We start from the raw sequence: 26,138 nt of genomic DNA, 5'->3' as shown, positions 1-26,138 counted from the left end.
AACAACAGTGCCAAACCCAGGCAGAGCAGAGAGAAGACGCTTTGAGCTCCAGGGAGATGTTATTGTAGTAACCATGCATGAAGGACACCCTGTAGCTAAAAGACCCAGAACTTAATTAGGAAGCACAGATCTTCCTGGGTGTATCAAAGACAAAGTATGATTTCTCCAGGCCTCAGTTTCCCTGTGCATAAAGCTGGAGCAGTCAAATATATCTATCCTACGGGATATTCTTCACGTGCTAGAATGCGCTTGGGAAGCCAAACTACCACCACCATAAATTTGCTCATCTGCTTCCATACTCATCTAAGAACAGGGTTCCTTACCACTTCTTCCCCGTCATGGTTTCCCACTGCCCCCCAATGTTGCAAAGCTCAACATCTCCCATAATCTTGTCCAACTTCCTCAATTACAGGCAGACCAGCAGAGACATCTTCATTTGTACAAGTGGAGAGCGAGGCATGGCTAAGATTAGCAATAGGAACGGCACAGACCGGCGTTCTCTCCCTATATAATTAGCTGATATAAGAGCTGTGCCATCTACTGGCATGCAACACGAAACACTGCTCCCAGCACAACTCCAATGAAGTTGTTGTCGCTACAGCTGCTCTTTGTGTAGGGCTGAGGTGGGATTTCAACTCGCACCTCTTACAAGTAGCAGCACACAAAAGGCAAACACGGGATGGCCAAAGACAATTGTTTGTTTTGTGGTGCCAAAGCCCGGCTATCAGCCACAGACAGGCAGCACTGGTGCCAGCAACCCAGTCTGGAAGGGCTGGTTCAGTCCCAGCCTTTATAATCCCCCACTTGCTAAGGAATTACCAGCTTTACTGAAAGGATTTCATTTTTTTTTTTTTTTTCCCAAATTTTCATGCCTGCAGAAAAAACACCCCACCATTTAAAATTAACTTAAAATCCCATTATTATGCTTAAAGTTTTGGGAAGACATTTTGGCAGGCACAAATACTGACCTACAGCCGGCAGCCCTGCACAGAAAACTGGAGTCACCACTTCCATCAAACCTGTACGGGTACTTCCAACAGCCTTTACTGCCACGCTCCTTGGCCACTGCCAGGGATGTATCACAACTGAAACAGCAGAGGAGGGACAGAAAGCAAGGAGGGAAGGCAGAAACACCAGCCCAGAAAACTGGGGACTCTGGCAGGCGCCAGCAAGCAGAGAGACACGCACAGCCCAGGCTGGGTTCCAGACAAGCCCCCGTGCCCTCGCAAGCGCTGCAAAGCCCAGCTCCGTGCCCGCGGAGCTGCTCCTGCTCCCAGCTGCCCCTGCTAACCCTGTTCCAGCCCCTCATGTCCCAGTTCAGCCGGCTGCTCCACAGGCACCACCAGGCAGGCAGGCGCATGGTTAAATATTTTTGCTCGCATCTGTTTCATCTCGCTTTCACTTCAGATCACGCCTGTGAAGGCTGACAGATTTCTCATCACAAGGCTGTATTAAGCTGCTTTTTAATTGCATTTTGAGGGACCCAAAGGCCAGCAGGCAGAAGGGCATTTTATTTTTTCCAAGGAACACTATTTTTATTGTAGAGGCAGGAAAGGTTTTCGTTAATCCCCAGCAAGCAGACAGCTTCCACGCAGCATACTGGCTGCAGGGATGGCTGGTCCGGAGGACCGGGATGATTTGAGCACTATCTGCTGGAATACCATGGGCTCACAACTCCTCTTTAAAGAACAGATCACAGGCTTCGTCACTAGACTTGCATTAAATTGATACAATCTCTTTAATGTTATCTCTGGCTCTTTATCACAATTGTATGCGCAATTTACATTCTTGTAGCTTTTTTTTTTTTTTTTTTATTAAGATTTGCTAGATCCTTATCACAGATATTTTACACATTGTTGTAGTGTCACTCAAACATTTAATGGACATCAGCTGCTCTGGGAATATGTAATAGCTCCTTGCTATAGGGTAGGGCTGGATGCTGATGGGTTTCAGGCTCACCCTGCTAAAGCTTCAGCAGATGCAAAGCAAAGCTATGTGGTGCAGAAAGCACAGTCCCCACTAGACACCAGACTACAAGACAGGGAGCATGCTAGCGTGCCAGCTCGTGTATAACAGCACAGCACCACTTGCCCAGAGCCAAGCTAAATGTTTATTATGCAAAGCCATCTTCATGACTGCCTCCTGCCCTTCACCTGCAGCTATCCGTGTTACTCAAGTCATAGGACTCTCATGCAGAGACCTACCAAGATAAACTGTGTCAAAGCTGATTTGGGTTTCGTGGGCTGCAGAAATGAGGCTTGCCAAATCCACTTTCCTTAGGAAAAGAAGGCAGGATTTGAAGAGAGCTTTTGAGACAAAAAAGCTTCATGCAAGTCCATTAACCTCCAGGACCAAGCCTCCACCCACTCAATCATTAGAGTCTTTAACTTCACTACTTGTCCGTAAACAGAGCTATACAAATAATTGATTTTTAGTTCAACCAGGGGATGAAACCCTTAAAAAAAAATAATCCTCATTCTACCTGTATTGAATTCAAAATGATGCAGTTTTTCTTCCCAGGTCAATTATTCCCATTCAATATAAGAGCCTTCCATCATAGATGATGCATTTTAAACATTCAGGGGGAAAAACATGAAACAAGTGAATAAATTGGTGGGAACCTTTTCTGCTCAAGACCTTGGGCTTCACAGAGCTCTTCAAGGACGTACAGCAGCATGAAGGGCAGAGGTCGAACTCCCAGGGACTGAGAGCAGATCTATAAGAGCAGAGGTGCACACTCCCTGCAAAACTACAGGCAACCCTGGGGAAATAAAGACCGTCCCCTCACCTTCTCCCACCATGCACAGATTATTAAGCCACAGGACAGGGTGCAGAAGCAGCTCTAGCTACCAAACTGCCATGAAAATGCATTTTCTCACGCCAAAACTAACCAAGGAAATTCAAATAAATCCCTTTTTCAGTGACATGGTTTCTTTTATTTTGCTATCATTGCAAACATTTCTTCCTGAGCATGTTTAAAGGTTGTTTTATAAAGAATTAAATGGCAATTCTCTTCCCTACCACCAATTCCCTCGGAGACCCCCTCCTCTACTGCATCACTCATCATTTCTATATCTATATCTATCTATATAGACAGGCTAGTAAGTCTTACCCATCTTCTTTTACCCTTTCAGCCATCCTCAAATGCATCCCCTCAGTGCACAAGGTAAAGCAGCCCCGCAAGGCCTCAGGAGCTCGAGAGGGTAAGGACCAAGCTGATAGATTCGAGCTTTGAGACAGCCAAGAGCTACAACTGCTGCAAATCCCTTGCCAACACTAATGACTTTAGTTACCTCCACCTCTGCTAAGAGCGCTGGTCCTGCGCTGGAGAAACCAGGAAAAACTGAAAAGCAACATGCAAACTGCTGTCAAACACACAAGATAGGTTTAGGAAGGGAAGTAAAACACCCTTTTAAGGACTATTTCATCCTTCTCTTCACTTGGTCTCAGAGGTCTCTGGGTTCCGTGCACTGTAGGGTGCAGAGCGCAGAAAGACAAGGCACGCACAGAGATTAAACCCTCAGAGAAGGGTTAGTTTCCATTACAGGAGGCTCGCAGTCTTCCTCTCTGTATGTGCAAACCAGCCCGGCAGCACTCAGGGCACAGGCACAAGGGCAAGCTTTGCTCAGGCTAAAAGCCCAGCTACAGCTCCCAGCACTGCTGCGTGACCGGAGACCGTGAACCGCAGCCCTGGGCGCAGCGCAGGGACCGGCAGCACGCTGCAGCTCTCCCCGCTGTGCCGGCCTCGGGGACGCGGGCTGCACGTCCTGCCTGGTGAAGGGAACGTGCTCTGGGGCAGGGAGAAATCTGTAAGCCTAAAATAAATCCCTGGGCAAAGTCATCAGGTACAGAGAGAGTTAAGGGGTACAGACCTGGAACTTGAGAACCGGTGTAAGTTCACCTCCTGGCTGACAGCTAGCTGGCAGTGTAAGGGACCAGAGGGATATTTCAGTTTTTGGAAAGGGGAAAGTCAGGAAACTATTTGCACAGGGAAAGTAAAGAAACTCCACGCTGGGTTGGAGAGACATCAGCTCATTTGCAGAACTGGTTTTGACTCCTCTTTTACTCCAGGCCCTGAGAGGGCATTCCCAAAAACCCCAGAGAGGTCTCTTCTCTGAACAGCAACTGTCCAGACTTCTTACAGTGAGCACCCAGAAACAAGAGCCTCTAGCCACCAAAGGCGAGAGAGGACAAGGGTTTCTTCATTTGTTCTTTACCAACAGCCAGACAAGCCCACGGTGCCTGAAGGTTGACAGCATGCGTACAGGGCTAGTGACCTCCTAGTGAGACTGAATATTTTATTAGGCCAGGACCGTTGCTCTTCACTCCCCCATCCGTGACTCCAGATGCATTTGCAATACTGAGTCCTCACCTTGCACAGATGCCCCAAAACGGGATGGTCCCAGGAGCCCCCCGACCTCCGGTGTGCGGCGGTGCCAGGAGGCAGCGGCGGGAGCCACCGCGTCCTCGCAAACCTCCGCAGCCACAGAGAGCACCAAGCAGCTTCCGAAGTTGTAAAGCCCATTGGGCTGGGCTGCTGCCAAGCGTTCATGGGAAAAGAAAGGGAAGCGTTCAACATAATCTGCATGAAAGTGCAGGAAGCCCTAAATCGTGTTAGCTTTATTAAGAAATCTGGTTACATTGCTCCACAAACTGGCCCAATGCAGTTTTGATAGACTTGTTACAAACATCTGATTGTCTCTGATTAGATTAGACAATAAACCCCCATCCTGGTGGTGTGTGGGCATTGTTCAGCTCCCCTCTGCAATCTGTAAATTAGAATTCCAGACCTGGGAGATTGGATTCAAATTGGATTACTGGAGCAGGTCCAGCACAAGAACAATCGTGAGGCAGGAGAAGACACACACACACACACACACACAAATGAATAAATAAATAAATACATACATGGGGACAGTCAGCCAGGATTTGATTAGGAGTGAATTAAAAATAGAATTAAAGCCCAAAGCCACCAACCAGCAATTAACAAAGAAGCAGGATGGATTTGTCACTATGAATTAACAAAGCACAGAGATCATACCTCTACATGTTTTGTACTTCAGAATGTACAAGGTTGATGTTGGTCATGGTTCTTACTCCATGAATGCAGGAGCTCCTGTCCGTGCGTGGGGCAATGAAGCCCCACATCCCACCAAAATCACAGACTGCATCTGAGCTCACCTGAACTATCCTTTTTTCCTTACCCATTTTCCTGCCTACATGAGACAAGTAACATGTTCCTTAGCTTGGACATTAGTCTGGGACTCAGCAGGCCAGGGTGTGACCACTGGTGGCCTTCTGGCATGCCCAGAAGTCGCACACCAGGTAAAATCCAGGGCCATATCGCACTGCAGCAGGAAAACCCACCAGGGCCACGTGCACAGCACCGCATGCAGCAGCTCAACCCAAACCCCTGAGTCTCTCTCCTGTCCTGGAACCTCTCTAGTTAAACACACCAACAACTTGGCCAACGAGTGCCTGGAAGAGCTTGCTTCAGACAGCTCCGCGGGGCAGCGAGATGGCAACAGGACCTTGCACTGTCATCAGCGGAGGAGAAATCCAGTACGACCCCAAGGCTGCTCCTCCTGAATGGTGACCCCTTCATTGCCTGCCCTGAAGACCACATGCCACCAAGACCAGGGGACAGCAACACCCCCAGCAGTGAAGGAGGGAAAAGAAAGCCACCGTGCCAGCACTGCTTACTTTCCTACCAGCCCACACAGCGACAGAGGTCAGTGCCTCTGCCGCCGAGAGAGGAGCGAGGCGGGGAGATGCTCTGAACTGGGCTGAGAGATGCTTTGCTGTATGCCAACTTTTTCAGCTCTTCAGACAAGTGAAACCTTTTATTGTCCCTATCAGGGAGCAGAAGAGCTGACAAAGACTCAGTTCACCGCATACCTGCAAGCGAAATCTCAGGGCTATCAGAATTGTTAAAAGGGATAAACCTGTCCAATTAATTCCCCTCTGCAATCTTGATATATGATTGTGCCAGACGTAAATGGAGTTTGGAACTAGTCCCAGATGAACAGTAATGCACTGGGCATTCAACAGGGACTAAAAGCACAGCTGGCCTGAGCTCCTACCTCCTGCGATGCCCCTGCTGACCAGCTCTTGCCCCTGAGAAGCTGGCTTCGTAAGTACTTTGTGATAATGCACCATACTCCCACCTTGCCCTCCATCAGAGGATACTAAGGCATGGCCAAGTACTAACTGCACCATCACGTCAGAACAAATATGCAGGGAAAGAATGCCAGTAGGTGGGAAAACCCAAAACTAAGGGTGGGAGGTAGAATTCAGAGACAAAACTGAGAAATTTGGTTAAGGCAGTACAACAAGCCAAGCCTTACTCATCTCCAGATCAACCACCTTTACCAAGCATCGAATCCCAGCTCTTCCATCCACGTCCCCTTAGGATCCGAGATAAGGGAAGATAGGGATGCCACAAATTCCTAGATCCATATGCACTCAGGCTTTGTAGCCACAGGAAGCTCAGCCAGACGTCCCTGCAGTACACTTTCAAAACACAGAAAACCCCCAGTCTTGTTCTTTGTATTCATTTTCTGCCAAAAGAAAATGTCTAATGCCAAGTGTAGGTTTTCCTACTCTCATTAACAGAAAAATCTGAAAGACTTCAGTGAAATATATTGTGAGCTCCTATACCTTAGCTGAAGGAACGGGAGGCTTGAACCCTCCCTACCAATTCCCTTCCTTTCCCCCAAATGCTCATTCCATGCTGCAGCTAAATAAATAGCAACAAAAATATGCAGTTAAATTCAACAAGAACAGAATAAACAAACCCCACAAACTTTTTTCTGAACTACTAGTAAGGGCTGTTAGTTTTCTCATCACCAGAGTCATGCAAGTTGCACCAAATGCACTACGCATACATACATCTCTGTAAAATACACACGCACATAACACACATTATAAATTCTCCAAGACATGAAATGCCACTTGGCTGCACTTCTGCCCAATGAATCATATTTGATACTGCACACAGCTGAGGTCCACTGGAAATACAACAAACTACACCTTAAGTCAAAAAATGTTGCCAGTGATCTACAACACACAAAACTAAAACAGCTCTTTGGAAAAAACACCAGTCCAACCATGTCACCAGCATCCCATAGGGGCAATGCCAGAGCCCGCAGACATTCACACAATGTTTTATGGATCAGGAGGTCTCTTCTTAGAGATGGGGGAAGACCACCAGCACAGACAGCAATCTTTAGGCCACTCACGGTGTACAAATAGCTCACTTCAGGGCATAACCCACTCAGTAAACTGTGGGATGTGCCACTAGCAGGAGGCAAAGCAAATTGTCTGTGGTTAAATATGTGAAGGATGAAGCAGTCAGCATCCAAAAGCAGCCTTTGCAAGAACTGTATAAAAAGTAGAAACAAGTCTAAAACATACCCTAGGATCTAAAATTTCACTCTCTCAGCCTCCTCCTCCATCAAATCATAACTGCCTTCTCCCCCAGTCTGTGGAGCTTCAGGAAAGGATAGACTCTGAGGCATTGCTCATGCCCTTCACCTAGTATTATAAAAGAATCAAATCTGGAGTGTCTGTAGACCTGAAGGAGAGGGGGAAGCACCCTCCTAGATCCTGCACCATACGCAATGACCTCTTGTTCCTCCACCACCTTTTCACTGCAGCGATGCTTTTGCAGCAGTAGAAGAATTTCCTGAGGTTCTGGGCTTGTGCAGCAATGATACAGCAACCCCTCAAGATGCTTGCACCAACACTTTCCTAAGTATTTCATCAGCTCAGCAGCCCCCTTGCTGCCCTCTTGCTTTGATCCATGCTGTTTGGCATTGCTAGCACAGGAGAGGAAGCGGAGCTGTGCTGCTGCGATGATCTCCGTGGCCACGAGCAGCAGACAGATCCGGGGCACTCAGGGACGTGGCGTGGCAGGAAGGAACAGCCCGGGTCTGCTGGCAGAACACAAAGTAGGACTGGCAAACAGCACAGGGAAGGGAAGAAGAAAAGCTCTTGTGGTCTGGGCACATGGAGAAGGCAAGGGACTGGATTTGCTGGCAAGGGAGGCTCCTTCCAGTGCCTTTATCTTTGCTGCTTCCTTTCCTTTCTGTGGAGAACTGTCTCATCTTCACCAGCCTCACCAAACAGCCACTGAGGCTTTAGAAAATTCACTACACGTGAATTGGGGAATCCTACTAGGGTTACACAGAAAGACGAAAAGGGAAGAGAGAAAAATGCCCCTTGGGTTTGGGAATCCAGAGCCAGCAGCTGCCCCGAGACCACCCCCAGGTGATGCCTTTGCCCTGACTGACTCAGTCCTCCACCAGCAACAAACTCCAAGGGCTGGGTCTCTGAACAAGCTCAAAGCAGCCCTTTGGTGGTGTAGGTACACATCTCCCTGGGCACATACAAAGGCAAGGAGGGGTCCAAACACACTGAAAGATTGAAGAAGAGATAGTAAAAAAAAAAAGTGGCAAAAGAGTCTATTTGGCAAACAACCTACCTGTTGGATTCTAGTCTCAGATTATGTCAAGCCACGAGCCAGCCAGCTGTGATTCCCAGCACAAGGAAAATATAACAGGGATTTGTAGTTGTTTGGCAACTTGCTACCTCGTTCCTTTCCACAAGTGAAGGAAAATGTCTGTCTTAGCCTGACCAAGGGCAAGCGCATGAACACGGACAAGAAGAGCCCCTTAAACTTCTACCCAGTTGGGAACATACCTACTGTTCCCTTACACCTTACCCATAGCGAGATCCATGGAACTGCCCCACAATGCAATACACTGGGTGAATTTCATGTCATCTCCTTCAGGAGTTACTCCACCTTAGCAATATCTTTTACTTCCATTTCAAATGAGAGTAGCTGTACTTTTGGTATTGGAGACCATCTCTTCTACCTCCACTCCTGCTAAAGCTTGGGAATAAAAGGCAGCTGGAACTACAAAGCCCAAAAGAGAATGTGAGGGCAGGCTTGAAATGGTGAAATCATCACAGAGAAAGGACACCAGAGGATGCTGGGGAAAAGGGCAGTTAGTGCTGATGCAAATCCATGTCAAACAGAGGCCTCTGTGTGGTACATGGGGTAAAAGTCCCCCAAGACCCAGCTGTAGATGCTCTTCTCTACTGCCAGCTGGGACAGGTGGGGATTGCAAAAAGATCTTCCTAGGAACTTTTCTGTCTCGTGATGAGACTGTCACCAGATATGATGGTCTGGAAGAAAAAGGAAGGGACAGCATCCAAATAACCATGCCTTGTACATGACTTATTTTAGGAAGCAATTACGCTCTCCGCCACACACCTCTGCCTCCGGCACTCCTCCAAAATGCACGTGGGAAATCAAGAGTGTCCTGCTAGTACCAGACCTGTGCCACAGTGCTGCACCATGGCTATCAGGGCCAGGCATCTGAATTTGGTTTCCTGTGCTTGGTATCTGCCTTTTAGAAATTAAGCACACAAGGCAAGAAATGATGTATTATTAATAAATGCTCTGCACACAGTTTAACTTTAATAAAGATACATTCATATTTTCACTTAGAAACAGAGGAAAACAGGGGTTTTGATGGCTGGACTGAATCACCACCTAATCAGAATGGCCCTCTTGAACGGTGCGCGCCCGTGCGTGCCCAAAGGCTAGATAGCATCTTCCCACAAAGCCACACCGAAGCACAGGCAATATCCCTTCTCTCTTCTTCAGCAAAGGAGACAGGGATGAGTCTTTTCAGTAGAGTGAGCACACGAGTGACGTGGCAATTCATACATCAAGGAGAGGATCCATTTCTCCCTCCTCACCTGCCATCATTGATACATGGAGTCCTACCTGACTCAGATGCTGAAAAATATGTTTCAAGAAGTCATCATCACTCTCATGAGTCATGATAGAAGGGGAGGAAATGATTCCAGGAGAGATGATTCAACTAAGGGGAGAGTTGAGACAGAAGAAAACACAGGCTGGAGAGTGGAGGAAGCTGTGGGAGCCACTCTGCTTTGAAGGAGCTTAGCACAACATGGAAGAAATTCAGAAGATCCAATTTCTCCTCCTCCCATAAACTTCCAGATTTTGTTGTCAGTACCACCAATCCAAGACATCAAGAATTTACATGCAAACTGGATGTAAGAGACTGCTCCATCTGGTGACTGCGCTCTGAAGGAGTCCTCTTGAAAGGATTCATTCAGGTCAACAGATTATTTTTTCCACTAAAATCAAACAGCACCAAGTGCCTGTTATCTAACCAGCACTGACAGAATCCTCCGTGCCAGGTCCAGCATCAGTCAAGCCCTTAACAGCACACCAACCAGTCCTGCCCAAAAACCCAACCAGAAGGAAGTCAAATTGGAAGATGAACAAGGTTATTTGTACCATAGACACAGTCCTACCCTTGACTTGGCACCCGAAGATGCACAAACTCTCTATAATCATTGTGAGTCAGAGGAAAGGGTAAGAAAAAACACAGCAACCGATCAGCTGAAATTCAAATGGCACAGTGGAAACCACCCAGCACAGTCTTGCTGTGTAACTCAGTGTTATTACCCTGTCCATGTACCACTGGAGCCATTCATTGTTCAGGTGTGTATCAAGTTTGTAACTAACTTCTATCAGCCATGTCTTCCTCCAGCATCTATAGGTGGTGCACATCTGTGGAATGTTTAAGAGATAATATATGCTCAAGCATGCACACAAAATATATGAACACAGGGATGCAAGCTCACATTAAGAAAAGAATTGGTCTTCACTTCCACAAAGCCAAATACAGTGCTGGCAATGCCCACCTATTTAGTCCCACTCCAGCTTCTTCCATTCAAGCTAAAACACTTGGTATGAGTCCCAAGTAGGACTAATCTTTACCTCCCAAAGTCAAGAACTGAACACAACAATCATCTTCACGCAAATCCCTACAGCTACTATCTTTGTCAGTCACTGAACAACCACATACCATCGTGACACTCAGGCCAGCCTTTGACCACCCTTGACTCAGATCCTATCAGGTCTTGAGACTCCCCTGGCCTTCATGGGTGTATTGTGATTCCTTTTGAGTACTTTCTTTGAGCTGCTACTTCTTACCTAGCCATAGAGATCGGTCACCTCCAGACAGGAAGGGCTTAGTTACACCTTGGTTAATGCAACACCCCTTCTCTCACCATGGCACTTTTCCCTATGCTCCCATTCCTGCCTATGAGGTTGCAGGGTGACCAAATCTTGTTGGTTACAGTCCCTATACGGACACAACAGCTATGCTACCTGCTCCAAGCCCTTCCTTTGTCTGTTGCCCTGCAGAACCCCTTCCAGTTCATCAAGCTGCAAGTCATATCCAGTTGGCCATACTGCCGAATGTCCATTGCACAACTTCATGCTGCTCACTCCAGCTGGGTATTTGAGAGGACACTACAGATCCTGGGAGTGAAGCTCTTACATGGCTCGCATACCCCTCTGCAGCAGAGATGGTATCTCCATCTCTCCAGGAAGGCAATTACTTGTCTCTTCCCTGGTAACAGAGAATGCTATAGCAGAGCATGGCCTCGCTGCTGCCTTGTTACAGCCACTGCCGGGTTTTACCAAGCTGGCATCGTGAACAGGTCACCTTGCTCCACTACAGATAAAATGAATTAATTTTAAAAGAAGTGTTACAAAATAGGACGATAGATTAGAAATGTATGCAGGCACCCATGAGGGCAACTCACATGCACAGGCAATCACAGGATTCAAGTACCAGGCACAGGCACAAATATTTCAGTGCATCCTTTCCTAAACAGGAAAAACCCCACTTGTCTGAAACAGTTCCATGAGCTATGGTGGGATGCTGCAGCAACCTTTGGTCCTGCTCACCACACCCCCAGTTAAAAGACTGGGTCAAATGTGCTGCCAGGCTTTTGCTGTCAATTGTATTATTGTGGCAGCGCTTCCAGGCGTTCACATGGTGGTGGGAGCAGATAAAAAGCAAGAAGATACCTATAGTAGGATCCTCACACAGTATGTCCTCACCTCATACCCCAGACATACTCCAGATGAATCTGTGCAACTGCAGGCTGCAGTTCCCAGAAAAGGCCACACAACCACAGGAATTACTTTGAAGCTGAGATCACAATGCTGCACCAGCATCAACCCTCTTCTTTAAACTGAACATATCCATCAAAGGATCGGCACACAGGCCCATCACCTTACCTTTAAAGCACGGACTTTCTTGGCCAAGAGGCTCTCAATGTCCCCCGCGACCTTCTCCACCAATTTCCTGGGCACGTTCTCCTTGACTTCAAACAGGTTTCTATTCTCATTGTAGATCTAAGAAGGGAAACAAGAGAAAGAAAGACAGTCAATATTAGAGAGAAGTACAGCAGTCTTCCCACAGAAAAGCTGATCCTCTAACACAGAAGAATTTTAGCAACGTGGATTAGGTAACAATATAGGCTTTGGAAATGAGGGGAACAAGGGAAGAAAGGCTTTGCAACCAGAAAAAAAATAAACGCATTTGACCTGCTGCCCACGCCACTGACTTTATAGCTGCCTGCCTTTGTGCTTGCAGGCTGTGAGCATCCCCACTCTCGCTCAAAAGCTGAGCTGCCCATCTCCCCTGTCCCTGTTGAGCCAAACCTGCAGCCCAAGCAGAGCCACCACCCTTCCTCCTGGGCTCTCCCTCGCCCCAACGCTCCCCTAGAGGCCACTGACTGCTCATATCCCCACCTCCCCAAGGCCACTTGCTGAATTTTGCAAGTGCAAGCCCAAATCTCCACCTGCCCCCAGCCCACTGTGCCCTTCCTGCAGGGTTCATCATGAGCTGCAGAGCATGGCAGCACGGGGGCAGGCAGAGCAGCCCCAGCTCCCAGGAACGGGAGCAAGGGCATCACATGAAGTAGGATAAAACCTCGTCTCTAAGCAAGCCACACTAATATGGCACCCTCAGGAAATTGTGATTTCTGCAACCAGTCCAGAATTCGGCCTGGCCGTGGTGGGGATGGTAGGGAGAGGCACAGATCTATACTGAGATTTATCCTGAAGGCCAGGTGCAACTCCCTGGATTTGAATGTTTGCACCCAAAGTGTGCAGCTGTGACACGTGGGCCTGCCCTTCCACACCACATCACGCAACTGCAGAGGGCAATGCCAGCACCAAGGGAAGTGCTGTTGGCATCAGCACTGCCCCAGTAAGAAGGGCTTGGTCCCATCACAAGACTTTGCAATCACCAACCCTTCAGTCACCTCCTCAGATCATTTTCTGACTTGTTAACTTGGCCTGTCTGCAAACCCAAGTGCAACCAATACAGGGTAAAAGAAAAGAGCTTTCTACAATCATCTGAAATTAGGGGGAAAAAAAAAATCCTTATGCCTTTTCTTAAATAAGATACATCAAGAAAATCAGACAGCAAGCAGGATGCTGATTCTCTCTGAATCCTTGGGCTACTTGCAAATACCTGCAATTCCAGACATGAAGACATCCAGCAGCAGAAAACCCTCCAAGGAGAGCTGGACCTCCCCAAGGAGGTAGCTGAGTCCATGCTTAACTGTGATTGCCATGCTAAGCATGTCTGGCACCTACCCGAGCTTGCATGATCCTTGGGAGCTGAATCATTGCTTCCCATGGGACAAAACCCCCTCCTTGCTGGTGCTTCATTAGAGGTGAAATGCTCTGCCTGTAACTGCCAGTTTGTTTCAGACTTGACCATTACAACAAAGGAAGAGACCAGGTGGTGCAGAAACCATTTCTCATGAAACATCTGTCTGCCTCTGCCCTGGGTCTTGAAGCAACATCCAAGCACAACCAGCAAATAACCAGCTTCCACAAGACACACGATCCTCAGAAACTCCCCCCGTTTTGCCCCGTGCTGGCAGCACAAAGGCAGGACTAAGGAGAGGCTTGGCCAGAGACCCCCACCAGACTGATACCACCACAACTGTTTCTCTCGGTAGAGCCAGCAAAAATAAATGTACAAGTCAGGCAGGTGCCCAGGATCCGGCCAGCAGCATATCACACAGCTCAAGAACAAGATGAGACCCTCCTGATATGCTGGGAAACTTACTCTGCCCTTTTCCTTCTCTGGGCAGTGATGAGCTGAAGCAGGAAGCTTCTCTGCTCACTGAAAGGCAGCTGGCAATGAATTAAAGAGCCTGAGCAGAGATCCACCATCACAGACCCCCATTTCCTTTCGTGGCTAAACAAAGAGGTTTCTGAGGTTGAAGCCACAGGAGTACATTCAGAGACTAAGCAAAAGGCTGATCTTTTGGCTTTGCATGTCCCCTCCAGACCTCCGGGGTTAATCTTCAGCCTTCAGCTTCGCTTTCTGCAGCTCTCGCTGGGGTCCCTGCTCTGCCCGAGCAACTTCCTTCTTCCATGCCGTTATGAAATTCCCAACAGCACACCTCTCCCGGCAGCCTGGTGTCAACACACACAATTACTCCAGGCAACTGTTTTTTCCCCCCCAAAAAACCCCAAAAGATTCAGGTAACCTGCCTTGGCTGACAGGATGGTAACCCACCCTGCCTCTATCAGTGGGGTGGCACACAAAAAGCTCAGACCTGCTCATTTCTGAAGTTTATGAAGAAAACAGCATTTCTGTGAGTTTTCCTGATTACTGACCTGCAAGAGCACAGTCCATGAGCCAAGAGCAGACACGTAGCAAGCCAAACATCTGCTATCCTTGTCTGACTCCCCAGTCCGTAAGAAACATGTGGAGCATGGCTCCAGCATCCTCCCCACAGTTCTGCTCTCACAGGCTCCAGACCCGCCAGTCCTCAAGGAAGGGTAACTCATGCTTTAAGTTTTCAGCCAACCCGATTCCAAGGGCTTCACCCAAATTGTTTTGGTCCCCAAACTTCACATCAATTTGGTGACTCCTATCTTATTATAGGTGATCGTTATGTGAGCACAGTAACTCCAGAGGTAGCTTTAGTGAGAGAACACATTTTAGAGGCATCCTCAGACTTCAGCAGAAACAATTTCTAGGTGTTCTTCACATCAGAGCTCCAACACACTCCAAGCTTTAAACCAAAAAGCGTGTATTGCCAATAGCAAAACATCCCGCACTAGAGAAAAACACCCCACATCAGCACAAAGGGTTAAAGCAAGGAAAGCTCAACACAAAGCTATATTTTCTCATATTCTTTTTTTTTTTTCTTTTGGTGAGTAACAGCACAACAAAATAATGCGTTTGGAAGGTGCATGCTACTTCCAGCTGAGTAGCGGCAATTAGGAAAGCAAAGAAGAGCATTCTTCAAGGAGAAAGCTTTGGGTAAGGAGGGCGTCCTGACACTAGTATTTTCTTATTATGAAACAGAAAGTTGGCTCCTATTGGTTACAGACAGAAACGGTGTCTGTCCACAAGGGAGGAAAACACAGAAAAATAAACCAGGAGATGTTCCTCCAGCCCTCCCTGCAGCTGCAGAGCTCCGCAGTCTTCTTGGCTGAACAGTTCATCGGCGTTAATTAGAACAATCCAGCATGAATTAACAGTGACCATATGAGCACAAGAACACACCAGACAGGCAGGGGAATGAATGGTAGTGCCCCAGGCAATTAAGATAGCTTTGCGCTCTCCATTGTAGCATTTTGTTTTGTGCTGTTCAGAACTTGGCCAGTTTTTACTTATCTAAGGTGACATTTCCCATATTGTGTTTTTCCTTAAGCTGAATTGGAGGGCGAATTTTCTGGCCAAAGACATCCCAAACATTCCTCAGCAATGGCAAAAGCCCTTAGTTTTGTGCAGATTAGAAAGCTATTTTCATGGAAATTCTCCTGTGATCCAGTGCTCTGGGACCTGGGTTTGACATCTGTAACAGCACTGACCTCGGAGTCAAGAAACCGCTGCTTCTGATTCCAGGTAGGTAACTCTCCCATCCAGCCGTACCGGCACCCTCAGGGAGAAGGGGGGTGCAGGTTGCATGCTCTAGACTGAGTTTTACTTTGCAAATCCCTTGGTGAGCACACCCCATGCCCTCACAGTCTGCAGGTACCCCCCGACAGGCAGGGCAAGCAGGTGGCAATGCAAGAACGCGAGAGTGAAGCCCAATCCTGCAATGCTCCAGCCATGCTGAAACAACAAGTAATGCCCCTGCTTTAGTCCTGTTCAACGCAGTTGGCAAACTTGAAGTTACTGAACAGGAGAGGGGCTGCACAGAGCACCCAAATCTCCCACATGATGTATTAGCCCTCAGGTAGCACAGAAGAGAAAGCTGTTGTATTCAGGAGATGAAGATCAAGATCAAATTATAAACTGCAAATCTCAATAAAATTTCTTGGAAGGGCTGAAGTCCTTATTATAAAAATAATGATGGTAGCAGGAGTGTCAGGGGGGAAATCAAACAGCTCAAGACAACGTGCAACATGAAATATTTAATCCCAAATACTTCTAAGCATAATACAATTATAAACAGCTGAGAAGATGATCTAAAGGAGCACAGAAGTGATTGGTAGCCTTACTAAAAAGCAGAGCTGGTAACACAGCCAGTTGCCAATACACATGCACAGCAGCAACTGTGTAACTGAAGAGGCAGATCTGATATTGCCTCAGAACATCTATTCTCTAAATTCACTTGTTTGCCTTGTTCCTAATGCACAACAAATGATGCTCATCTCTGCTATTAATTCCCTCTGTGCCTGTATATCCAGGGAGCTCTCAGGGTTCAGAGAAAGCATTTGCCAGGCCCCTATTCCCCATGAGAGCTCCCAGCACCATCAAACTGGGCAGCCTGAGAAGGAAGGGGAGAGTGCACTCGTGGGAGTATTTCTGCAGAAATCACTACTCAGTGAGCTGCCACAAGAGGACCCAGCACCTTCCCATGGGCCAAAGTATCTGATGATAAAACATGAAGGAAAATAACAAACTCTGGGGGAGTTCCCTGTATAGCATCATTTGCATGTGTGCCTTTGGGCACCACTAGACAGTAAAAATTGTCTCATCAGACCCAGCCTTGCTGTTTCTTCTGGGTGCTGGCCACCCCTAAGCAGCAGCAGGGTCAGCCTCCAGACTTCTTGCCCAGGATGAGAGGGAGGACACTGATGGGAGGACTGGGATGGTGAGGCACACATGCAATCCCAAACAGACCCCTTCTTCTTCCCTCTTCCCCCCCAGCTCCATTTTACATCCACCAAGAAGCAGCCTTTCCCCAAAATTGAGCTATTGGAGGGGCAGCACTCTGCACAGCATCAGCTCCATGCCAAGACTCCCCCTCCATCCTACTTAAAAACGATAATGACAAACGAAAAGCTGAATACTAACATGGCAGCTCGTAAGCCCAGCAGCTCTCGACCCACTGGGCCAGGATACAGGCTGTACCCACAGCTGGGGCTTGCTCAGGGCCAAGCCCAGCAGACTTGCCAGGAGAGGCTGCGGCACTCCAGCTCCTACTGCAAAGGTGTCTGCTCTGGGAAACAATCATCCTCCAGAAATTATCATCCTCTCCCCCCCTCGTATGAATCCAATACACCTGGTTTGGACAGCTGAAGTCCAAACACCAGCATTTAATCACAGTGCAAACCTGGCATGTTTGCAGAAGAGCAAAGGACTACGTGCAGCAACCGAGCAGGCTGCCTTCCTGCTTGCAGAGCGTCACACCTCCGAGTAGGGGTGCTCCAGGTGAGGGAGGCCAAAGACTGAACCCCACTTCTATAGGCCTGACCACCAAGCACACCACGCACCCCAGAGATGGGAATGTGCCACATCATGCCCTACAAAAGCCATACAACCAGAAAAATAAAAGGTTTTTCCTAATTTGCATTATTATCAGACAAGAAAGGTCTCTGTTCAGGGGAATACTTCAAGCTTCTGCAGCCAGTCCCATGCTGATCAGCTTCATACAGTGACCCAGATACAGTCTCTGCAAAGGGAATGACTTGGTACAAACACTGCAGCAGGACACCTGCCCTTAGAGGCACTGATTGCTCAGATGCTAGTCTAGTGCTTCTCCTGGAGATTCAGGATCTGTTGGTTTCCACCAGACAAGCAGCAGTCTGGCCCGTTTTGAGTCTCATCACACCTTCGTGGGGTCCTGCCATTTCCCCACAGGTCAGGGTATCACTGAAGAGGAACGAGGGAACCCTCGAGCAGGCTTGCTCGTGCCTTGGGTCCACAGGGCAGACCCCTCCAACAAAGAGGGAGCCTAGAGAATTGCCCAGTAACATAAATGACCAGCCAGAGCACCGTGGGATGGTCAAGGCCAAGCAAGGAGCACCGTGGCTGGGTAACAGGGAGGAAAAGGAGCGCAAAACCCCAGAGATCCTGCTGGAAGATGGAGGCTGCTCAGGGCCACAGGCAGAGAGCAGAGACAGCACAATTCCCATCTCGCCTCTCATCCCGGCTGCACCTACTGTTGTTAAATTTCATCGTCTGGTGCTTATAGTTCTCGCAATGATGGTAATCATTGTGGTGTCTGTATTACATTAGGAGGATGTCAGCCTCGGCGCAGCGTCAGGGATAATCGAGCAGGCAGTGATAAGAGCGATACTGGCCTCGCTGACAGCCCGCCAGGACAATCGGGGCTGCCTGTACCACGTTGTGCAGAGCAGATCACACACCACTGCAGGGACGAGGGGGATGGGGACGGCCTCCTGCTGAAGCAGCCATCAGCCAGGAAGGGGCTAGATCCCGGTTTGTCCAGTTGAGGAGCCAGGAAGGGAGGAAGGCAAAGGGAAGCAGCCACAGGCGGGCAGTGGTGCTGCCGTCCAGCGAGGGCTTTGGGGATGCTACCCCAGCTCCCAGAGCCGGTACCGTGGATGCCGCCAGCCCTGAGGATGCGGCTCTGTGATCGTGGCCCCGGGGCCCAGGGACCCGCCGGGCCTGGCCTGCCCCTTGCACAACCTCGTCCTCAGCGAGAGCCGCTGCTCCCGCGGACGCACTCGAGCACGTACAGGAGGCAAACAGCGTGACATTTACTCACCCCCTCTCTGCTCGCACTGTGCCGCTTCCCTGCTGTGCTCCTTCCTTCCACCTACCTAATAAAAAGCAAGCGCCCTCCAAGCAGCTCTTCACAGCTCTCCTGCAGAAGCAGGACAGGGAAACGTGCAGTTTCGCTGCTCCTCAGGGATGGCCAGCTGTGATTGAAGCAAACAAACCATAGAACTAAGGTCTCTTTCTTTTACTAAAGGGGCTGCTAAGACGCAGCGGTACAAGAGGACTTGGGGGGATGCGAGGGAAGGCAGCCCACTCCACCAGGTACGTGGTGGCAGGGGTGCTCCAGCGCTCCCACTCCTGCCCCGTCTGGCACCGGCACCCACGCCTCGCATCCTCTGCAGCACCGGCTGGACTTCTCCTCGCTCAACCCAGCTCACGAGCCTCTACTGCTGAGACTTCAGGCCTGCCAGCCCCGGAGCAGACCTGAGACTGCTGCGCATAATTTAGCAACTAGACAGGGATGAAGGGCTATGCACAGTTAGCCTGGATTATAGAAAACCTCTCCTGGCCTGGAAAGCTGCTTTTAGTCTTCAGCAGCCCAAACCCTTGTACAGGGAGCTCTCAGAGCAACAGACCTGCCCGGGTGTCTGCAGACACTGAATCTTTTGCAAGGTAATTCAGTACCACGCAACTTCAAACTCAGTCTTCTCCTTTCAGATAAAGCGCTATATAAAAATAAATCAACACATAGTTGAAAATGTAAGGTCTCAACCAGGGTGGGAGCTCTGCCCAGGCACCTCTCTGCACACTCACAGCCACCTAGATGGCATGGGTCTTGCTGCCAGGTCGGGGCACAAGCCCACCAGAGCCTGCTATGCTGATGCAGGAGAGGGAGAGAACAGCTACAGCATCTCTGACAAATGCATTTGGAGATCACATGTTCTCTAAAATGATACACTTGTACAGTAAAGCAGAAACAAAACAAAAATCCCAACCTGATCCTTGACTCTGGCTGATCTCTTAACAACAAAAGATTTAGTAAGAAAAATACAATACTGTTAAGAAGTACCTCAACTACTTCCCTTCAGGATATATGCAGAAGAGTTTAACCAGTTTGATTAAGTCATGTCTATAAAGAACAGCTGTACTACAGATCAGCATCATTAAAATTGCACCCTAGGAGGTATTGCACCTAGAATACCCTAGGTGCATCCTAGGAGGGATGCTGTCACAGATAAAGATGTACTATTCTACTTTATTTCAGCTTTATACTACTTCTATCAGAATCAGTGGCTCTGCACTTTGGATCGTACTGGGTTTACCCCATTGTCCCCAAGAGAATGAAATTACGTTGTACTGAAGCAAGGAATACATCAGATCAAAAGCTGCATTGATACAGCAGTGCAAATCCTGCCAGAAATACATGCTTGATTTATATTGGTTCAGCAGAACTCAATTTCCCACTGGTTTACCTATAAGCAAGGATTAAAATCAGTTTTGGAATGGATCATCAGTTTAACCGAAAGAGGTTAAAGTGCTCTCTGGGGCAGACAGGCACACGCCCTGCTGAGGCCCACCGTGGACCCACCAGGACAAGCACAGGGGTCAGGGAGATGGGGTCAGTGGAGGAGGGCTCAGAGGAAGGGAACGGAGCAGGAGCCCAGGGAGGGAGCGAGAGGCTGTGCTGGGACGGATGGCTTCAGAGGGCATGTGGGTGAGATGAACGGGAGAGGATGAAGATGGTTAGGGAAAGATAAAGCAAGAAACTTCTCTGCTTTTCAGATTACCCCTGGGCGCTGTGTGGCTGCAGGTCTACCTTTCCCTCACTTGCCGGACTGTTTAAAACTTTATTTTCCTCCATTGTGCTGCCTTCTTTTCCAAGGCTAAATGTTTAGGACACTGAAATTACAAAAGCTAACACAAACCCAAAATGGGACCTCACCTGACTCGGTTTCCCCAGAAGTGAGGAGAATGAGGAAGGGACCACCACCACTATGAGAGAAGATGGAAAGCATTTCACCCAGCCTCTTCCACCAAAACACCCCAAAAGCGGCTGTGCCCGGGGCAGGGCTGCTGCAGCTGGGCAAAGGCTGCTGCCCAGTCCCTGCAAGCATACCCCGAGCACGCACTGCTCGCTCTGCACCGAGCGATGTAAGACTCAAATCCTCAGAGACTTGACTTGAAATAAATAACCCAGGCCTCCTTCCCAAAACAGCTTTATCTTCTGTGCCAGAAAAGCTGCTGCTTCTTGTAGGAAGGGCTGTGGAAAAAGGCTGTGCAGCCTCTAACACTAAAGCTCCCAGACATATGTTGCAGGCTTTCCTTCTAACTACACAAGAAAAAGAGTAATAATTACCTAGTGCTGCGTTTATTCTTATTGATGGCTACCACTGGCCAAATTCAGGTCTCAGCTGTAGTGATGCAAATTTGGGATAACTCCAGTGGCATGGAATTAAATTAAATCTCTTATTAGAGCTAGTACGATTGAAATCTAGGCCAGCATAAGTCAGCACTGTCAACAGTTACCCCTACAGTTTTCTGCAAAGTAATGATCTATTTTAAAGAAATTGAACTTTTAGAAATAGCAACTTTGCAATTCTCTTGATTTACCTTATGATGTAGGTTTTGGGGCTTTCTCTGGTCTTCAGGGATTCACGTTTACAAGCTTTTCTCCTCAAGCACTGCAAGCATTTCTGTAAATGGACAGGCTCATTGGAAGCAAAGCTGGAAGGGACCCACCTGTCCATCCCACCCCTCTGGCTAATGCAGGACCCACCTAATCTGTGCTGTTCAAAAGCCCTGCTTTTACCCACCGGTAGTGGAGAGCCCAGGCTTCCCTGGCTGATGTTCTCCAGTGTTTTCCTAGCCAGCTTGTTAGAAAGTCGTTACTTATGTTTAACATAAAGTCCTCTCTGTTGTGGCATAGGGTCATAAAGCTTTGCATGGTCCTGAGAAGATATGGAAAATAGATTTGTAGACAGCTTTCTTCCATGCGTTTCCAGACTCATCCTTTCTCCTGCTAGTGCTTCCTGCTCCCTAAGCCAGTGGGGTCCAGAAACAGAGACTTTTACAAAAATACACCACATACGTGGAGATTTTAATACAGAGGTGACCCCCTGTAAAGTCCTATCAGCTGAAGTTTTCTACTTAGTCTCACCTCCAAAGCCTCACCAGCAAAACTTGAGCAGCAGCACCAAACCCTCCAGCTGGGAAACGCAGCCCAGCTTTGTTTTCAGCACAGTCTTGGAGGGGCACAGGAGCAGGACAGATACATACCCACAGAGATCTCACGGGATGCCTCTTCTGAAGGCAACCTCCAGAGATCCAGCATCCGAAGGGAGAGACCACTAAAAGATTCAGAAACCTCTGCAGCACCACAGAGAATAGGATCTCATCTGGTCACGCAGTCCCAGTCTGCTTTGACATCCCCAATCGAAGGCAGTATCATGGATGTGTAATTTCTAACATAACTGTCAGTTCTCTCATTCCTAACATGTGCCTCTGACCTGTTCTTAAAGACATCCAGTGGCGGAGACTCCTGTGCTTCGCAAGACAAAATGCTCCAGTACTTCACAATCCTACTTGAAAACTTTTTATGATGCCTAAACTGAAAACCCCTTGCTGCAATTTAAAACCATTTTTCTTGGAGGAAAGAACCAGAATTAATGAAGAACAGGCACTTCTGCCTCATAGCACCGTGCCCCATTATATATCTGAAGATTTGTCCTACTTTAGTTTCTACTCTTCTAGGATAAAAAAACCTCAAGTTCAATTATTCTTTCCCCACAAGTTAATGCTTCTCGTATCCAAGTGTCTGGGGTTCAAACTACAATTAAGGTGAAAATTAGGAAGTGCTGTTGGTAGAGTCTTCACCAGGCTGTTATTCAAAACAGTCCCCAAAATACCCAGGCATTGGTTAAAGCTATGCACTTTTGATCAGATGCCCAAACCAAAACTTTGGGAGGTAACAAAAATACAGATCAGGACTGAGCTGGAGAGAAAATACAGAGCAAAAATGGAGCCCAAGTCTTAAGCATAACAAGGCACACAGTTTTTGATGGAAGGGCAGAGACAGAACAAGAGTGCTCAGACAGGAATTGCAAGAGCAGATTTGAGGAATTCTGAGATCCCAGCTCCTGATTTGATTGCTGACGAGAGCAGGGCAGCGAGCAGCTGCAGCCTGCCGTGGAACAGAGCAGGAGGTAAAGATCAGCAGCGATGTGCAATGGCAACACTGCAGCAATGGGAGGCTTCCACGGCACCCGTCTGTCCTGTGTCCCACCCTTTCCTGTTCCTCCACCTTCCTCATCTTCACAACCTCCAAAATATGTGATTCTGCCAAGAAAAACTGCAGTCGTCAGTCAGATGTGCTTGCTAAACCCAGCCTGCTGCTGCAGCCCCCCACTCCAGGCTATTTCTGCGCAGGATTTGCTAGCGCACAGCCTCCCAGTGCCATGCAGGTGCAGCCGTCACATCCCAGCCCTGACAGCCTGCTGAGGAGCCCTTCAAATTAAAGAGAAAATACAGTGGGGACCTCTTAGCAGAGCAGTAAATTGCCCTCCCCCCTTGCACCAGCCTTCTCTCAATCAGCTGCTCATTTAGCTGTGGCTGTGACAAACAAGCGAGGCACAGGACTGCCCAGCATCATCGTGGGAAGGACCAGACATGGGCTCCTCCTCGGTGGGGAGCAGAGGGAAAGGGCCCCGTGGATCCACCCGTCACAGACACCTCAAGGTTTGCAATACGCAGGCGCTCACTCGCTGGGCTGTGGGCAGAAGCTGCTCCTTGCTGCACCATCTCCTGCCCACCTCGCCGAGCAACGTCCCTCCCAAACCAGCCACTGATTGCTTGATCTGCATTTTGGGGGGTTAACGATGGTAAATTCTCCCTGAATGGTGCGGCAGTGACTCACAGACTCTCCCATCCTCTCCCTGGTACAAGAGCAGGTCTTAGAACGGTAGTCCTCAAAATGAGAGAAGGACCAGGGCAAAGGAAAACACTCACCTTTTGCTACAAATAGGTGATCCATATGACTACTGTAGGTGACTTACTAGGAGATGTGTTACAGGCTTGGGACAGAGAACGAAGGGTAGCCTGTTTCTTTCCCAGGCAGAGCCTGATATACAGGCTTTGCAGAAGCAGGTATATACAGGCTGTTTCTGCTCTCCATATGGCCAAAGAGGAGACAGCGGGATGATCTGCAGTCCCAGCATTGCTCCTAGCAGCCAACAAACTGCCCACGTACACTGCTACAATCGCAGGGATGCTGCCCCGGAGATGGGGAAGAACTCGGTCCCCACCACACCCCAGGATTAGCAGGGTGCAGGGAAGTACCCACAGCATGAAAGCCAGAGCTGGCCCAGAGGGAGCCAGCACCCCCAGAACAGCCAGAAAGACTCACACCCAAACACCATCACACAAATCTGCGCACACACTTGCATCCCCACTTGCCTTGCCCTCTCCTTCTTCAGCTTTTTCGCCGTATCTGAGGGCTCCAGTCCCTGCTGTCCCAGCCCAGCACACTGGCAGACGCTCACAAACACGCGGCCGAGCTCCAGACCCATCTGTTCCTACAGGAGCAGCTCCCCACACAGCTCTGCCGGCATGCGTCTCTGTCAGCTCTACACCCTCTTTCAGCTCCACACCTGCACTCTCCCTAGGACAGCGTGTGATCTTAATTAAGATTTAGGCACAGGTGGGGAGCAATTGTCTGGCACTCACAGCTGAGAGAGGGGACTCAATTTGTATTCCCCCTTTCCCCACACACGCAGCACCGACCTGCCTGCATCATCGTTGGCAAATCACCTTCCCATGTCTGCATGGTCTCACTGACCTCCCACTTTGAAAGAATTTATCGTTAATTTTTGCAAAGTGTTGTGGAAGCCTTAGAGAAAAGGTAGCACCAGAATGGAGAGTATTAATATTCCACCTCTAGGGACTGATCGATGCATTAAAGCTACTACAAGCAAAAACAAAGCTCTTGTACGGCTCAAGCCAGACCCCCAAAGCACTGGCAGATTTTTTTTTAGTACCTTCCATCAGCAGTAGGAAACATGTATGTGGCCTGTCATTACGCATTGAGAGCAATGGCCTCACCACTTGGCTCTGAAAGAACATAACAAGGGGATAGCAGGACTGGGGATGGATTCAGACCTACTTGGTGTAAGGGGTTGCATCAGGCACCATGTACAGTGAAGTATTAGTCTCCTGCTGTTCCAGCATAAAGTTAATCAGGGACAGAAATTAATCCCTCCTGACAGCATGTTGCCAATTTCTGATTTCATCCCCATTTGCTTGTAGCTTATCATCAAGGGAATGGGAAACTTGTAGCACGGACAAGCCTGCCACATGCTTCCTCCTTTGGTAAAAGCTCTCATGCACCCAGCACACACGGGTTCACGTACACTCAAAGCAACACGTTTGTGCTTTGTGTGCACGTGCGTGCCCTCACATCCATCCAGAATCACCGACTATTACACAGGTAGACACAGTGAAAAGTTGTGCACATGCCTAAGGCAAAATGTATGCCCAACCAGCAGCTTTACTCCAAGACAGTGGGAGGGAGGGGAGGACAACAAGAACAAAAAGAAATCTTCTCCCTGGAGGGACAGTGCCAGCAGAGCAAAGTGGCATTTACAAATCACAAGCATTTCCCTTCCTCACTCTCTGCTCCTTTGCCCAGAATGTTAATTAGTGTTACTCTAAACAGCAGTGGCAAAAGCTGAAACCCAAGCAGCTTCAATGGCTTTAAAGGAAACCTGATTGGGAATTCTTTCAGATGAGACATGTAAACTCAAATGGTGAGACATTTGAGAGTGATGCAGCAGGTGCTTTTTAATGCCACCTTACAACTTTCCTCACAAAACTAGGGAGAGTGAGTTCTAAATAGAAAGCTATAATTTCCCAGGGCTGTAGGATTCTGCCTCATGTTTCAAATATCAGGGTTTTACTCTGCAGCTTATTCTCCCAAGCCCAGGGGATCACGGATGGAGCCCCGCAGTATGGTAGCAGCACCCTGCTCCCTCCTGCAGACCTGAAGCATGCCACAGCCCTCCAGGCTGGACAACCCTCACAGCTGCTTTGCAGTGGAGTTCAGCTGATCACATAACAGAAAAGTGGGTTTGCAATTATATTCATAAATAATAGTGCTGACTTGGTTTTATGTCTTAAATAAAACTTCGATGATTATATAGACCACATATATCTCTGTGTGTTTGGATGATCAATATACATCTTGAAGCCTCACCAAATTTTAGCTACAAAAATTGTAGCAGGAAACATGCTCCACGATTTGATTCTCCCTTCAGTGCTGTTCCCTTTCCTACCATTTATAAATCTTCTCAT

General features: G+C 48.4%; 1 protein-coding gene across 2 annotated transcripts in view; it reads right to left on the bottom strand.

Annotated features, from left to right (window-relative positions):
* CACNA2D2 (calcium voltage-gated channel auxiliary subunit alpha2delta 2) overlaps window positions 1–26,138 on the bottom strand; it is a 222,560-nt gene that overhangs the window by 124,382 nt on the left and 72,040 nt on the right. For both annotated transcript variants that reach the window (XM_042799591.1, XM_042799593.1), the window contains exon 3: window positions 12,140–12,256. In XM_042799591.1, coding sequence (XP_042655525.1) covers window positions 12,140–12,256 — 117 coding nt within the window. The remainder of the gene's footprint in view (window positions 1–12,139; window positions 12,257–26,138) is intronic.

This window comes from Tyto alba, unplaced genomic scaffold, assembly GCF_018691265.1.
Source record: "Tyto alba isolate M040663 unplaced genomic scaffold, T.alba_DEE_v4.0 Super-Scaffold_3, whole genome shotgun sequence".
NCBI lineage: Eukaryota > Metazoa > Chordata > Aves > Strigiformes > Tytonidae > Tyto > Tyto alba.
The sequence above is the reverse complement of the archived record's forward strand: the minus strand, read 5'-3'. Positions and strand labels throughout refer to the sequence as shown.